The 15,485-nt window shown below is 37.7% G+C and overlaps 1 protein-coding gene across 4 annotated transcripts in view; it reads left to right on the top strand.

The window, feature by feature from the left end:
* Positions 1-15,485, top strand: part of NCKAP1 (NCK associated protein 1) — a 112,587-nt gene that overhangs the window by 18,078 nt on the left and 79,024 nt on the right. For 2 of the 4 annotated variants that reach the window (XM_037913194.2, XM_037913193.2), the window contains exons 2-3: positions 5,434-5,451; positions 6,653-6,763. In XM_037913194.2, the coding sequence (XP_037769122.1) occupies positions 5,434-5,451; positions 6,653-6,763 (129 nt within the window). The remainder of the gene's footprint in view (positions 1-5,433; positions 5,452-6,652; positions 6,764-15,485) is intronic. The other 2 variants (XM_037913195.2, XM_037913196.2) reach the window with 1 other exon arrangement.

Raw genomic sequence — 15,485 nt, 5'->3', positions numbered from 1 at the left:
ATCCTCCAAATATTAATGATTGGCCTGTTGAATTGGAGATAGTTTACCTCCCAATGACTTCGTAAATATCTGCTTCAATTACGTTTGGTAAATGAAATAACCAAACAATCATTCATTTTCTGATATAGCTGTAAAACTAACCTGAAAAGTTTTCAAAATAATTCACTTCAAAAATGTATAGTATGTACCTTCTAAAAATGAAACTTACATCTATTTCTGAGTTGTGAAGAATATGTATTATAACAACCAACAAGAATGCACTTTTATGTAGAAATCCATGATTAGTTCAAGTCTTCCTGGCTATTGATTTAAAACATGATTTAAATCAATTTGATTTAAATCAAATCCACCCTTCTCTGAAACTTAATAGGAAACTGGTGTCTGTTATTTTAATGAGACTTTATTTCTAAAATAGCAATTCTGTGTATTGGCCTTGATGCTTGTGTTGCATCATCTTTCTCAGCATAGTTATGTTCAGCAAGTAGCATAAAAGAGAATTTGGAAATGACTTGCTGAAGATTCCTTGAGCATAGTATTCCAGCTCTGAAGCAGCTGGAAGCCCATAGCTTCTGAATGATGTATTCCAGGAATGCTGCTTTAGTCGTAATATATTTTTTTTAAGGTCTTGATTTGATTTTTTGGAAGTGCTGAAAAGTCACCATTGCACTGCACTTTTTTAAGAATGGGGCATCTGCATCTAGCCAGGTATCAAGCTTGAAGAGCAGTGGTTCTCAAACTTCTGTACTGGTGATCCCTTTCACATAGCAAGCCTCTGAGTGCGATCCCCCCTTCATAAATTAAAAACACTTTTGAATCTATTTAACACCATTATAAATGCTGGCTGCAAAGCGGGGTTTGGGGTGGAGGCTGACAGCTCGCAACCCCCTCACCCCCATTGAATAACCTGACGACCCCCTGAGGGCTTCTGACCCCCAGCTTGCTGAAGAGCATCTAAAGACACTGAATCTTTAAAAAGATCAAGTGCTTTTGATTTAAGAGCAAAATGTTTAATTTTTATTGGCCTCTACTCTCAGCACCATACAGTCAAATGGGTGATTGAAAAATTTTACATCCAACTTTTATTTGACTGGTATCTAAAAAATCTTCCTCTTCCTCTAAAATTGGTATTCACTTTTTTTCACTTCTCCTTTACTCCAGTTGTTTTTCTCCCTCTCATAACCTTTCTTCTCTTGCTTTTGGTTTCCTTCTTTTGAGGTGTTAAGGGGAGAATAGATGGCTGTGTGGTGTTTGTGGTTACCTTTAGGCAGACTAAACCTTACTCCTACTGAAATCTATTAATGTTGCTTCTTTAGTTCACCTAAGGTGATTGCTAGAGTGCAAAGTGTCCTCAGACTGGGCATACGCTGCACCATAGTGTCCCTGGTTGCTGCAGTGGGGAAAAGAGGTGTTAAGTTTGTTTCTTAACACTGCACTTGTATTAGCCAACAAACAATACCCACCATTTACTTGGACTTTTATTCTGAGTGCTGCTTTCATCATCCCTGTCTTTGCTCTTTTTACTACCCCATCCAGTTAATATTCTGCTATTACTTCTGCTACTGACAGTAGCACCAGCCGGGGACACTAGCATAGGACTGCTCAGTTTCATTCTTTTTTTCCTGGGTAGTGGAGTGAATGTTCTGGGCATGAGCTGCATGGGTGCAGAACTTTGACAATTCTGGGAGTGTGACAAGAGGTCTAGTGTGGGAAGGGTACAGAAATGAAGTTGTGTGTGGTGTCACACAAATGGATGAAAGATGTGTTCATGCAGTAGTGGCTGGCCTGGTAACCAAGCTTGGTTCCTTGCCCTGTCTGCCAACAGGGGGTCTGGGAATTGTGCAGATACCTTGCTTTCACCCAGGGGAAGAGTGGTGGTCATTGTGTTGTCCTGTGAAAAACATTTCTGAATGAAAGAAGGAAGCGGCATTAGTAGATCAGGTACTGAGCAATGACCATGATGCATGGGAGAAAGGAAGGAAAAGTATATGATAAAGGGAGAAGGATCCTGATGCTTTAAGCATTGACACACTCCTTTAGTCTGGTGCATTGCATTTCCTTGAACGGGTGAACATTAGTCTTTGATTCGGTCTAAATAAAAGCTTCAGTTTTAGAAATATGTGAATCCGAGATATTACAATATTGGTTACTTTTTATATCTTCTGGATGTATAGTTAAACAAAACTTGGCTTAATTGGGCATCTGTATCTCCGTATTCATCTTGCAGATCTTATCAATGACAGTACTGGTCACCTAATCATATGGGTTAACATAGGTAAACATAAGTTCTGGAATGTTGAATTGGTGCTCTAATCTTGAAGACATTTCAGTTTTATGATGATTTGGGAAAAGTAGTCAGAAGTTTTGTGTTTTCAGGCCTCTTTCCCTGCAGGTTGAGGTCTCGCTGTAATGCTTCGCATAGAACTCAGTTTTCAAAATGAAAGCTTAATGACTCAAACCTGTCTCATATTAGAAGAAAATGGTACCTGTTTTTCTCACTATAAGAGTAAGAAATAGGATATGTGAAAGTAGTGTTTAAATTAAAACTGACAGTAGTGAACTTGATGCTAGTGGACGGTATTTAGCTTAAAGTGACACAGAGGACACCATCAATCTAGATGCATTGTGGAAGCCCGCTTAAAGATTCCATATCTTTTGTCTGCTTTCATATGATCTTCTAAAATGTGGCTGCTCTCCAGAAATCACTTGCTAAATCTGTGTAGTCCAACACTCTGCTAGTACAATTTTTTTTTTTAATTGAAGCTTTGTATCTCTGTTTTCTTTCAAGAAACTAAACTTGTTTCCTGTTCCTCCTGATTGAAACCAGGTCTTTGGGGATGCCTCAGTGAGTGGTGAGGACTTCGGAGCAAGAATCTGTGAAATGTAGAACAAGCCCTGAGTAACTTAAAGATAGCTTTACATCTTACATTACTGCTTGCTGGAACAGTGCTGGGAGTAATAAGATATTCACCATGCTACCTCATCCAAGGACTCCAGCTCAGGGAGGCTGGTGAACCTGGGAATGCCCTGGTTAAGAACAATTTGTTCATGTGGACAGGAAAAGTCAGCTCTCCCTATAAGCTTCCTGAAAGTCCTAACTCTATGGGGAAGGAGGCACTAGTAAAGAAGCTAGTGCATCTTCTGACTCAATACAGTCCCCACAACTTGTGTGTGAGCTGCAGTATCAGTGGAGTTTACATACGTGCTAACTTCACTGATATGTAGAGGCTGTCTAGGCTGAACTGTTGGCTGGTATCGATCCCTTCTTAGCCAATATTTCTGGCCAATGCATCTGCTATTACTTTTCACCAAAAATAAGAGCTGCTTCCCCACCAGCTGGCCTAGAAATCTTCTCTGATACCTCCCCTTTCCTTCCGGTGGGCTTCTGAGGAAGTGCTGCTGGTACAGACACTAGATGGGCCCTCAGCCAGCTAAGTGTTGATGGACCTGCTGTTAGGCTGCTATGCAGCTGCCAAAGGAGTAGTCACATCAGCCAGTCTCCTACCTCCAAATCAACTGCTGGGGCTCTTAGGTGGACATTCAGGCGGATCCCTGGAATATTGGAAAAGGTAGGTAAGGAATAAAATATCTTGTTACCCATTGAAGTGTTCAGCAAGCAAGTGATGTAGTTGAAATGCTCTCAAAGCTGCTATGTTCTACCCTCTTCTGAACATCACAGATTGTGTGTCTCATCCTCACCACAGCACCCCATGTACCTCTCTTCAGAAAGTGAAGGCAAGCTTCTGGAAAGAAAATGTGGAAAACTTTGAAATTGAAGCCCTTTAAAAAAATTGTTAGTCTTCAAAGGAATCACTCAGGTTTGAAAAGTTTTTTTGAGTATCTAACCACAGATTAAATATTGAAAATTCTAAACAAAATGTTTCCAAAAAAGCTTACAATTCATATATTTTGATGATGAATCAACAAATAAATACTTGCTAGCAGGATTACAAAATGGTATTTACCCTCCCCTGCCTCAAGGTTCCAACAAGAATTTTTTAAAGGCTAATGGTAAGATCCAAAGCCCATTGGTGTAAATGGCAGTTTTGACATTGGCTTTAGGTGGGCTTTGGTTCAGGCACTAAATTATGTGATTAAGCTGCAGTGTATGCATAGGGAGAAATTTTGAGGTTACTTTCAGGTTACAGCACTGAGTAAAAGGACTACACATTTTTTTCTACGGAATCTATTAAATTTAAAATTGATATTAGTATTGTGTATTTTGTAACTTTGGATTGGAGATCTCGGTCGCTAGCTGAAGAAAAGGCTCTTAGCCTGGTCTATGCTGGGGGGCGTGGGTTGACTTAAGATATGCAACTTCAGCTATGCGAATAATGTAACTGAAGTTGCGTATCTTAGGTTGACTTACATGGCTGTGAGGACAGCTGCGAGTTGACCGCTGCCGCTCCCCCGTCGACTCCACTTCCATCTCTCAGGAGCTGGAGTTCCAGAGTCGACGGGGAGCGCGTTCAGGGATCGATCACTACCCACCGATCTGGCGGGTAGTGAAAACCTGCCCTTAGTCTCTGGCCCTCTCTTCAGACAAAAAAAGAATATGAATGTGAAATGACTGAAAGTAGAACTCATAAATTAAACTGAGATGGTTTTACATAGAGATGCAGATGAACCCATGACAACCTCTCAGGTTTTGAATCCTAAATTTGAAAGCTTGGATTTTTTACTTTCTTGACTCTCTTGCCTACAGTAATACAATAGCTTTCATTCTTGAAAATGGAAAAATAACTTTAAAACTAAAGGATGTGTACAGTATGGACTGCTTCTCTATATGCTTAAATAAATTTCTACTTGTAGTGCTTGCTTCTGAGACTATTGAAGCAAAAATTATTGTTCCTAATTAAAAATATGGGCATTCAATTTTTTAGTTTTATTGTCACTACTTTTTGAAGTATTGTAGCGAGTTAGAGGTGACAGTTCAAGAAAGGTTAGTATTGTATTCGTTCTCCACAGGACAACTAGCAGCTGTGGGGCTCAGGTGTAGATATATTGGCATAGTCTGTAGTTTTCCAGAAAGTCTGTTTGTAATACGAGCAGGAGTTTTAGAATTATACTATAATGACTTTTTTTTTATTCTTGGCTACCGTTTCTTTTTCAGGTATGTAAAATTCACTGACAGTCTTTCTCCTGTTTTTATGGTTGCATGTGCTGTCTCTTGTTAACCCCACTCCCTTCCCAAACTCGGTTTGGAAAGAATATGTGGGAACTAAGGTGATGCAACATGTATTGCACTCAGAACAATGTAATAGTTAGTGTGTATTTAGAATGGTAATCTAGTAGAAAGTATGTTAAATATAGCCATAACCTTAATTTGTTGAATGTAGATAAGTGCATTAATTCATTTAAAAGTAATGATGCCAGAGTTTGAGAATATTTTGTTTATGTGTAATTTTTTCTCTCTTTGTTACAATGCTTTCCCAGCAAGGACAAGTTTGGAAGGTTTGCAAAGCTTTTCACCTTCCCTCTGCCCGCTTGCCCGCTTTCAGATCAGTCTCATACTTCATGACTTCTGTCTCTATAACCCACGACAGCCATAGAAATCAATATAGAAACGTATTAAAATGAGCTATCATCCTAGGTCACTATCTTGTGTAGAAGCACATAGCATGTGATTTAGTTTGCATGAGACACAGACGTGGTATAAATCCCTATGGATTAATTAATATTAAACTGTAAATATTTGAATGGAAGTACAGTTTGAGCACAATATTTTGTCTTGTAGATAACACTCCTTTAATTACACTTCTCACACACTTAAACAGTACAGCATTACTCAGTGGTCTCTATCCAGTTTTTGTCACTGAAGTTTATAGTAGTAAGTTTCTAAAGAAACATTCATTTAGGTTTGCAAGGATCACCATCATCTGATGAAGGTGGTTGATTAGTTGGTTGCTCAGAGAACTTTGTACTGCTGATGTGGCCAAATCAGTTACTTTAGAGTTCACATTTTCACTTAAGAACCATGTATTATATTTCGTATAATTGTTTGAAGTGCTGTTTTTAAAGTACAGCTGACAGCAGTACTGTAATTTTGCTTAGGGTCAAGGGAACAATTAAAATTTAATTTACAATCCGAGTAGATTTAACATGGTCCTAACTATTGGAAATAGTCCTTTTCTTTAGATGAGGCAAATATTGGTAGCTTAATTGTAGGAGGGAGAACTATCTTGCAGAATACAATGAAAGAGAAAAACTTAAATACAGGTTGTTTCCTATTTTTCTTTACATAGGTTACACTAATCATTTAATATGCCCAGCACTCTCCTCTACAGATGATGATATGATTGTATTTTCCAACAGTTTATTAGCTTCAGATGAATACAACCCTACCTCAAACCATGAATAGAAGTAAAATATCTTTTTCTTCTTTTAGGATTGAGCTTTTTCCCCTCACTGCTGTTCTGCACTAACTGCTTTGAAACTTCCATGCATTTTTTTCAGTAGAAGAGCATCTCTGTACTGTCTCCCATTGCATATTCCAGCTGTGACAATCCCTGCACTTTGCCTACTCATTTTATCACCTGCTCACTAAAACCCAATAAGTCTTTCTAGTTTCTGACTGCAGACTTGCTACAAATACTTAATTTTAGCAAGATGAATGAATGTATTTTTAGTTCACTTCCCCCCTTTTTTTTTGTAGGCATGTGGGGACCCCAAAGCAAAACCATCATATCTCATCGACAAAAACCTGGAATCTGCTGTCAAATTCATAGTCAGAAAGTTTCCAGCTGTAGAAACACGCAACAACAATGTAAGTAACCCAAATGATTATGTAAATATGCAGTCTGCTTAAACCTTTTGCATTTGATGCATAACTCTGCTTTGTAGGGGTTTTACACATTCTTCTAAAGAACTTGTTGCTGACAACTATTGGAGACAGATTACCTGTCTAGAAGGACTGTTGGTCCAACTAGTGACACAATGCCTTTGTTTGTCTAAGCAGGGAAAGACAAGAATATATTAACCTATATTTCTAGGTTTATTTTTTACTGCAATAGACTTGCCCTCCCTGCTTTAACTAGTGCGGCTGGCCCCAGGGACTTCCTGAGCAGTGGCCACCCCTCCCCCTGCCAGGGGAAAAAAAAAAAAGATTTAGTCATGGGTACTTTTAGTAAAAATCATGGACAAGTCAATGGTCATGAATTTTTGTTTATTGCTCGTGAGCTGTCCGTGACTTTTACTGAAAGTACCCGGGACTAAATCGAGCCTTACTTATGAGAGAGGACTGGCCAACACAACTGAGACAACCAAGACAGAAGGGAGTTTTAACAATTTAGTTGCTCCGCGCGGATACTCATGCTAGTAGAATGTGTATGGTCAGTCCCTGCGTGAATTAAAGATGCTTTGACATACACAGTAGAAATCCCTATTGAGTGCAATAGCAGGAACCCCAGCTTTCTTCCAAAGGAAGGGTTCTTCCCCCTCCAAGCTTACATATAGTAAGCTTGCTGATACAAGGAAGTATATTTTAGATCTTGTACCAGTGTTGCTGAATTTAGCTTGTAACCTTTTAGAGAGACTTATATATGATTGCTGTGATTTCTGTTAGGAGCGGAAAGATCTACACACATTGGTTGCTCTGTTACTGTTTAGAATTGTAAAGTCATGGGGAAGATTTCTTTATATGCTTTTTTCTTTCCAGAAGTGGAAAGGGAGGTAGGTAATGGGTTTGCATGTTTCATGCATGCAACTATTTGCACGGCTGCTTGAGAACTCCCATTTTCAAGACAATTATTTAGGCTCACTTTGAGCATTCTCCTATTTCTACAGTTTCCATTTTGGCAGCCTTAAGCTGCATCTAGTTCTTATTTTTTATTGTTTATACTAACAGTAGCTAGTGGTCCCAAGTAATATCTCCAGCAAAGCCAATAAAAACCGATAAAAGCGCATTTTCTTCTTAAATAAGGGAACTTTTATTTAAGCACAACAATGCATTCTTTTGTATTCTTGAATATGTTTGCATTATTTACAATTCTTAGGATTGCTTATCTTCATGTATTGAATTTTTGTCTTTCAGTAACATAAAAACATCTCTTAGACTTATGTAAAAAGTAAAAATATACCTACGCTTTTCTTAAACCAGGTCCAGTGAAACCTCTATAATTGTCAACTTTTTATTACAGCTCATCTCCTATTAAAAATAAAATGGCACAATGCTAGGTATTGAGCACAAGAAATGAACTTCAGTTAAAACACTCTTGCAAATAGCCTCTGTGGAGTGTCATACCTGGGTATATTTGGATTAGATTTTAGATAGTGTTACATACTTAAGAAGTTGATTCTCTGAAGATCAAATATGTAGATTAGAGCAGGTTGAAATATTTTAACAAGCACAGTTTTGTAAAAAATCTGAACTTGTTGACTTTCCATTTTGTGACAATCTCTAATGATTTTAGAGGTGAGGTCATTATATCATGGCTGTATATGGAGAAAATAAATTATGCATCCTTTTCTCAATATCCCTGAAAGAAAATTACGTTATTTATAATATACACTCCGCACGTCTTCTAAAGATGAATCTGCAGTCTAGAGCTTAAGGACATTTAATTGTTGCTCTAGTAGTAGTTTGTACTTTTTCTCACCTTCAGAAGTTCTGCCGCTATGGTCGGAACACCAGGCAGTTACCTAGCTACAATTAATTTTGGAGGATATGAAGTGAGTTTTTAATTGATATTTTCACATCTGTGTGATACAGAAACTTCAGAGGCGCAGAAAGGCAGTTTTTACCATAAAGACACGGACCTAAGGAGGCCAAAATCAAGTCTCCATGATGGATGCAATGCATCCCTTATTTTGAAGGAGCTGTTTTTTGTTCACAAATGAAACCTCTTCAAAATTTAAGAATGTCTGACTCAGTGAGAAACAGGAAGGGGCCAGATTTCCCTCCTTCCTCTTCCTCTCTCCCACTCCTCCCAACTCAAGGGCCAGTGGACATTACAGTCACAGAGCACACTGACGAGGTTCTCTGCTAAGGAAGCAGATGTTCAGAGACCCGCAAGGGACAAGGAGGTCACTGGCACAGAAACACCATTAAGTAAAACACTATTGAGCATTACTAGAGGGACAACAGTTACGTGATCTTAACATATGTAATAAGAGTTCCTACCAGTTTTTCATAGAGACTTGAATTTTTCCAGTTTCAAGTGTAGCAATTACCACTGCTCAGAGCAGTGCATCCAGACCTTTGAATTTGATACAGCTATTGTCTGTCAGCAGATGAAATTGCCAGCTGAGCAGGTTTGTGTGCTCAGAAAATCATGAGCATTCAGTTCATGTTGGTGGTTTTGTTTTCACAATCTGAGAAAAAACCCACTTTTAGACTCCTAGACTTTAAGGTCAGAACAGACCACCATGACCATCTAGTGTGACCTCTTACGCATTGCAGGGCAAAGAACCTCACCCACCCATTCCTGTAATTCAGATTAAAGACAAAATGAGAAATTGAAAAACCCACGTATTTATTAAACAAATACAATATGAATCTTGAATCATATAATTTGATTCACTGTGCAATATGTTTATTCACACAATTCAAAATAAATAGCATATATTTCTCCGTAAAACTTAAGAATTTGATACTCAGTCCAGTAACTAGTAAGGCCTACCACTTTTTCTGTCTGTCCTTAGATATTAATCGCTTACCAGCTTGTTCGCATTTTCAGTACCTACCATAATATATGTAAAGTTTTAATCAAGTCAGTTGAAGTGTACTAACAATACACAATTGATGCTGAACTGGATGAACAGCAGTATGGGGTCTTAAAACTCATGATTCTGAATTCCATTTTTTTCCACCATCTTGATGCAGTAAACTGTGATACAGCCTCCTTTAGAAACATGCTTTAGGTATAGAAATCTAGATCTTCACTTTGAAATGCTTGAAATATAGGAACCTGTACTCACCTTTTGGCATTTTCTTACACAATGAAAAAAATAATCTCTCTTCTTCGCATGTGTCTCTCTGGCATCTTCAGCTATTTGGACACAATATTCTATGCCTTTCTTTTTAGACACAGAATTAATAGCAGTAAGTGGAAACACTCTTTTCTTTGTCATTTTTCATGTTCAGCCAGTCACCTCACTTCAGTGTCATTACTTCTTTTAATTCATCCTTTAGTTGTTGCTCTTTCTTCATTTGCAGCATCAAGTGGATATGAGAGTTAGTCTTTCTAGATTAATGGATCCAAGATGAAAGGCTGCAGTGAATTCCTCACTGTGTGCTGTAAGGAAGTCAAGGATAGAATAAGAAGGTTGCAACTCAAGTTTGTCTGATTTTCAGTTGTTTTTAATGGCATAGTCTCTGAATTATCTTTGCCATTTTTTGGTGTCAAAGATGAACAGACAGGATTTCTGAAGAGCTGCTGAAAGGCCTGGAATCTGACTTAAATTGTTGTCATTTCAAAGTTTTGATAAAGTTAGCAGCGTTGAAAATGTCTCACTCAGTGTTCTGCTCTTCTGTCTCACTAGATAGAATTTTATTTGATGGGAATGTCTTGAATATAAGACTGACAGTTTTGAAGCCGCTGAGATGATTGTGAATCTTTATTTTTTAACTTGACTATTGACAACGTTTACATTTTTGTTCAGAAACTTCTTTATTCATTTGCTGGTTCCCTACCACTTCCTTCAACTTTTGGCATGCTGTGTTAAATAATTCATACACTGTCAGGTATCACTAAATGCTAATCACCCATGTCAGTATGGGTTAACAACTTTATATTTACTACAGTTAGAATGAGAAAAAAACACCTAATTAATCCCCTTTCAGAATAATTCCAGATTATAATAAACGAAACACCCCCTCAGTACATAATTTAAGAATCCAGTGACATTTGTTTCTAACCTTTAGACATACTGTCTTCAGTCACAAACATCAGCACCCATTCTTTCTCATTTCAATAACTTTTTTTGTTTACTACATTAGACATAACAATCTTGATATTCTCGTCACTTTGCTTTCTACTTTTTAGAATAGTTTGATATCAATCTGCCAATGAAAATTGAGCCTGACATATCTAGTATGAAAAGTCTTTTGGCTGCATTATCATGTAAATAACAGTGGTTGGTACAGAAATTAAAATGCCAGTCTTTTAAACCCTGTGGCTGAGATTTTTCTGAGGTGTTTCACATTCGCAAAATGAGAATATGGGAAATGGCTAAAAACGATAAGCAACTTAGCCCTCCATGTCCTCATCTGAAGAAGTGGTTATCTCTGAGTGAGGATGATTAGGGAAAGATTTTATTCCGATGTGTCTGAAATTCTTTTTTTGATCTCTCAACTAGAGCATATTTTGCAAGATTACTGGTGAGAATAGCAATACACCTGAACCCTACCTTGCATGACATTCATTACAGAGAGATCACAGAAAGGGGATAGTGGAAGATATTTAGCAGCTGAGCATGCAGTATTCTTCATTTTTTAAACAAGCGGACACCTACTTGGAACTAGGAGATAGTCAAAATCCTTGGACAGACTTGGGCAATATTTGGAAGCTATTGTTAGTTTGCTGAACAATTAATGCTTATTGGGCATGCTTTTTAAAAGGATGCACCAATTATAAAATTGTTCTTCTGCCTGAACATTTTTCATCTTTTTTTGTATATAACAGACTATAATAAAGTTTAGTAAGAATTATTTTTTTATTCCCACATTTTGTGGGAATTTGACAGCATCTTCAAGTAGTCTAATAGTTTTGCCTTTATGGTCAGAATCCATAAAAGAAATATGATTAAAAAACCTTAACTGGCATGGGGAGTCTGAGATATGTGTAACGTGTTAGTCTTAACTTATTTTTTAAAAATTCATAGACCTTCTACTTGATGTCCCTTTTAAGACTGGCAGTAATGATATACTACAAACTCTAGCAGTGGGTAGTTAGGCTAGCCTGCATATATGACACTACAGTTTCCTAGTGGAAATATAAGTAAATTGTTCTGGTGGTGAGAAGCTTCAAATGACGGCGCAGTTAGTGATGTGTGAGGGAGAACCTAATACAGGAATTACTGTACCTCTCCAAAGCCGTTCAAGAATGACAGTTATACAGGACCTGATGTAGGTTTGGGAACCTTTCTTGTTGCATTTGATCTGAACAAGCAAATTCATACTCTTGAGTCTCTAGATGTTAGAGCCATAACCAGTCATTATGATTTTTCACGTATTGGAGTATACTATCGGGTGTCTCAGTAGTCTCTTTTATAAACAAGCCTTTCTTACTTACTTTAACTGCTGTTGTATATCAAGCTGATAACTAATGCCATTTTCTGATTGAATTTTATTCAGTATTTCTGTTTTCCTGTGTCTTGACTGAAATTACAAATATTTTAAAAGTTCGTTGGAGTAGATAGACCTTCAGGTGAAATCCTGGCTGCATTGAATTCAGTAGCAAAATTCCACTGTAGTGGGACGAGGTCTTTTTGGGCCAGATTTTCGAAAGAGCTCAGCACTCAGCAACTTGGGTGTTTAAATGCAGGAACTATTTTTTTTTAAAGTTAGCCCTGTATATTTTTACAACCCCCACCCCCACCCCACCCCCACAAAAGCATGGCAGTTTATGGCTTTATTTTTACTTGTCCTCTTTACTCCCTTAGTGCAGGTTGAAGACCTGCCACCAAACTGATGACATTGGAAAACGAACCTACTGAAGCTTAGCTTCCTTTTGATAGCTTCTCCCCAAGTTCCTGTGGAGTCAAGGTGGGATCTGAATGATCCTCCTACCTCCAAGGATATCCCTTTAATTCTGTATCTGGTTGTGTGTAATGGATCCAGTCTCCGTGCTGTTCTGCTAAACTGCTTAGGGGAGATCCTTATAAGTACCGACATCTTTCACATTGTTTCTCAAATTGAGGAAACTGAAGGGATCTTGACGTGGGTAACAGTACTCACTGGAAAGCAGTTTCCTATTGACTATATTGGAAGGTCTTTTATAGAGAGAGTGTCCTTATTTCAATATGCATTGAGACTTTATCCAGTAACTAATGAAGTGAGCAGCTTAGTAAACTGTTACACAGCTTCTATTTAATTGATGCATTAGAAATGCCAAGGATAGAAATACCTGTGTAATTTTCAATGATTCCTATGACTTTAAATAGCTGTGAGCATATGTCTTTGCAGCCGTCTTGTATGACTGGAAAATGAAGTTAATTAATTAATAAATTAAGTCCCACCGCTTTTGGCATCGTTCTTGGCACACACCTAACTTCCTAGAAGGCAATTTGACAGCTTGCTTCTGCTGTTCCTCTGCCTTTACCCTTCTTACATAACATAGTAGAGGGGGCGGGGCTTACCAGAACCACAGGGTAAAGTTATTTCAGATTCAAGGACAAGCAAGAAAAGATTTACAGCCTGATTGGGATAGGGCCACTTTCTTGAAATTTGTGGAATATAACCTGATGGGATTGTGTGTGTGTGTGTGTATATTATTTCGGGGCAAAGAGTGTGTGAGTGGGTGCTACAAATGTTGCTATAGTTTCTCTTCTTCAAAATGGTAGTTGCCATGTGTTTAGATAAGCTTTATATTTAACTTTTTAATCATTTTAATCATTTAAATTAATTCAGTAATTTAAGACAGTTGAGATGTAGTGTTCCTGAAATCTGTTAAAAATATTGATCTGAATAAGTAAGCAGGATTTCAATATGCCGACTATTACTGATGTATATCATTCAGATTCTTGTCATGTTCTTGTTACACTATAGTAGTGGAATAATGACCCCATGCCTTGAACAGACCCATTTCTGACAACAGGTACAAAATATTGAAAGATGTCACACTTCTTTGTCACCACTACTGATTTTTCTTCCAGTTGTAGATCTCAGTGCACATGCTATTGTTTGGGCAGCTACATCAGTGGCTCTCAACCTTTCCACACTACTGTACCTCTTTCAGGAGTCTGATTTGTCTTGCGTACCCCCAAGTTTCACCTCACTTAAAAACTACTTGCTTACACAATCAGACATAAAAATACAAAAGTGTCACAGCTTACTACTACTGAAAAATGGCTTAGGTTCTCATTTTTACCACATAATTATAAAATAAATCAATTGGAATATAAATATTGTGCTTACATTTCAGTGAATAGTATATAGAACAGTATAAACAAGTCAATGTATGAAATTTTAGTTCGTACTGACTTTGCTAGTGCTTTTCATGTAGCTTGTTGCAAATATCTAGGTGAGTTGATGTCCCCCCGAAGAACTCTGTGTACCCCTGATTGAGAACATCTGAGCTAGGTGATTCTCTTTTCTTCTGTTCCACTTCACGACGTACTGGTTTGATAACAATGATCAGTCAAAGACAGAAGGCCAAGTCCCTAGCATAAGACATCCAGAGATGTAGCTTCTGTTCCACTTCATGATCTGCTGTTTGAATAACAGTGATCATCAGTCTGAGATAGGAGGTCAAAGCCATAGCGTAAGGCATCCAGAGATCTAACTTATTTGAAGACTTTATCACACTGTACTGACTAGCCACTTACATGCTTCTATGTTCAATGCAATACTTAAAACAACGTTGTATAGTTGCCAAGTAGCCATTATGTTAACTGAACTTCTTGAGGTATAGATACTTTTAATAAACACATCTTTTCTTGTACAAAGCACTTACCTGAATAACATGTATCCCTTCAGCCAACCATTTGCTTTTCAGATTTACCACTAAGATACCCTGAAGGGGACACAATGCATAAAGGGAAATTTTGAAATTAGTGAAATTTTTCTAGTACTTTAGCATATATAGTGGTAATTCAAATATCACTTAAAAAAAATTGGGTTACGGGTGAGAGGCTCACAGTGTAACTTACCTAGCTGCCTCACATACTGGCAAATTCCAAGAAGTGTTTTTTTTTTTGTTTTTTTTGTTTTTAAGAAAAGTTTCCTGCTTATGAGGAAACAATACAATAATCAATATGCACATATAACATAAAGGCTGGGGCAGGCTGCTCTCTAGGAAAGAAGCAATTGCAGTTTAAAATGTCAAAAGGATTAACATTGAGTTTACCAAAAAACTTGCTTCTCTTTACCCATTTTCTGTGAAGTGTTGTATCTCTCACAGCTATGAGAAACCCTCTTTCCCAGACTGATCATTGCATCCTTATAACTGCAAAGACCTTGGCATTGTACTACATAAATTGCAACTAGATCAGGAATGGTCATGGGATAAAACTCTTCCTCTTCTAGGATGAAGCCCTGTCCCGGGGCATATCTTTCCTTCCTCAGACATGTGACTAAATATTCTCTGTTTCTTATGCTTGGATAAACTTGTGTAGATTGAAGTGCCAAATTAGTATTGAATTGGAATTGATATTCCAAAGTCCATTGATGTAGCACTTCCCTCATAGAGGGAATTTGCTGCAGATTAAAGTGACATGATTGTTATCTTACCCCCACCCATGATTTGTAACGCTTTTTCTCTGCAGTACTAAGAAGACGCATCAGTCTTGGATAGCTGAACTAATTTCTACTTAGGTGCCAGCTATCT

The sequence above is a fragment of the Chelonia mydas genome, chromosome 11 (assembly GCF_015237465.2).
Source record: "Chelonia mydas isolate rCheMyd1 chromosome 11, rCheMyd1.pri.v2, whole genome shotgun sequence".
NCBI classification, from domain to species: Eukaryota; Metazoa; Chordata; order Testudines; family Cheloniidae; genus Chelonia; species Chelonia mydas.
Note: the sequence above shows the minus strand (reverse complement) of the source record. Positions and strands in the feature narration are given on the sequence as shown.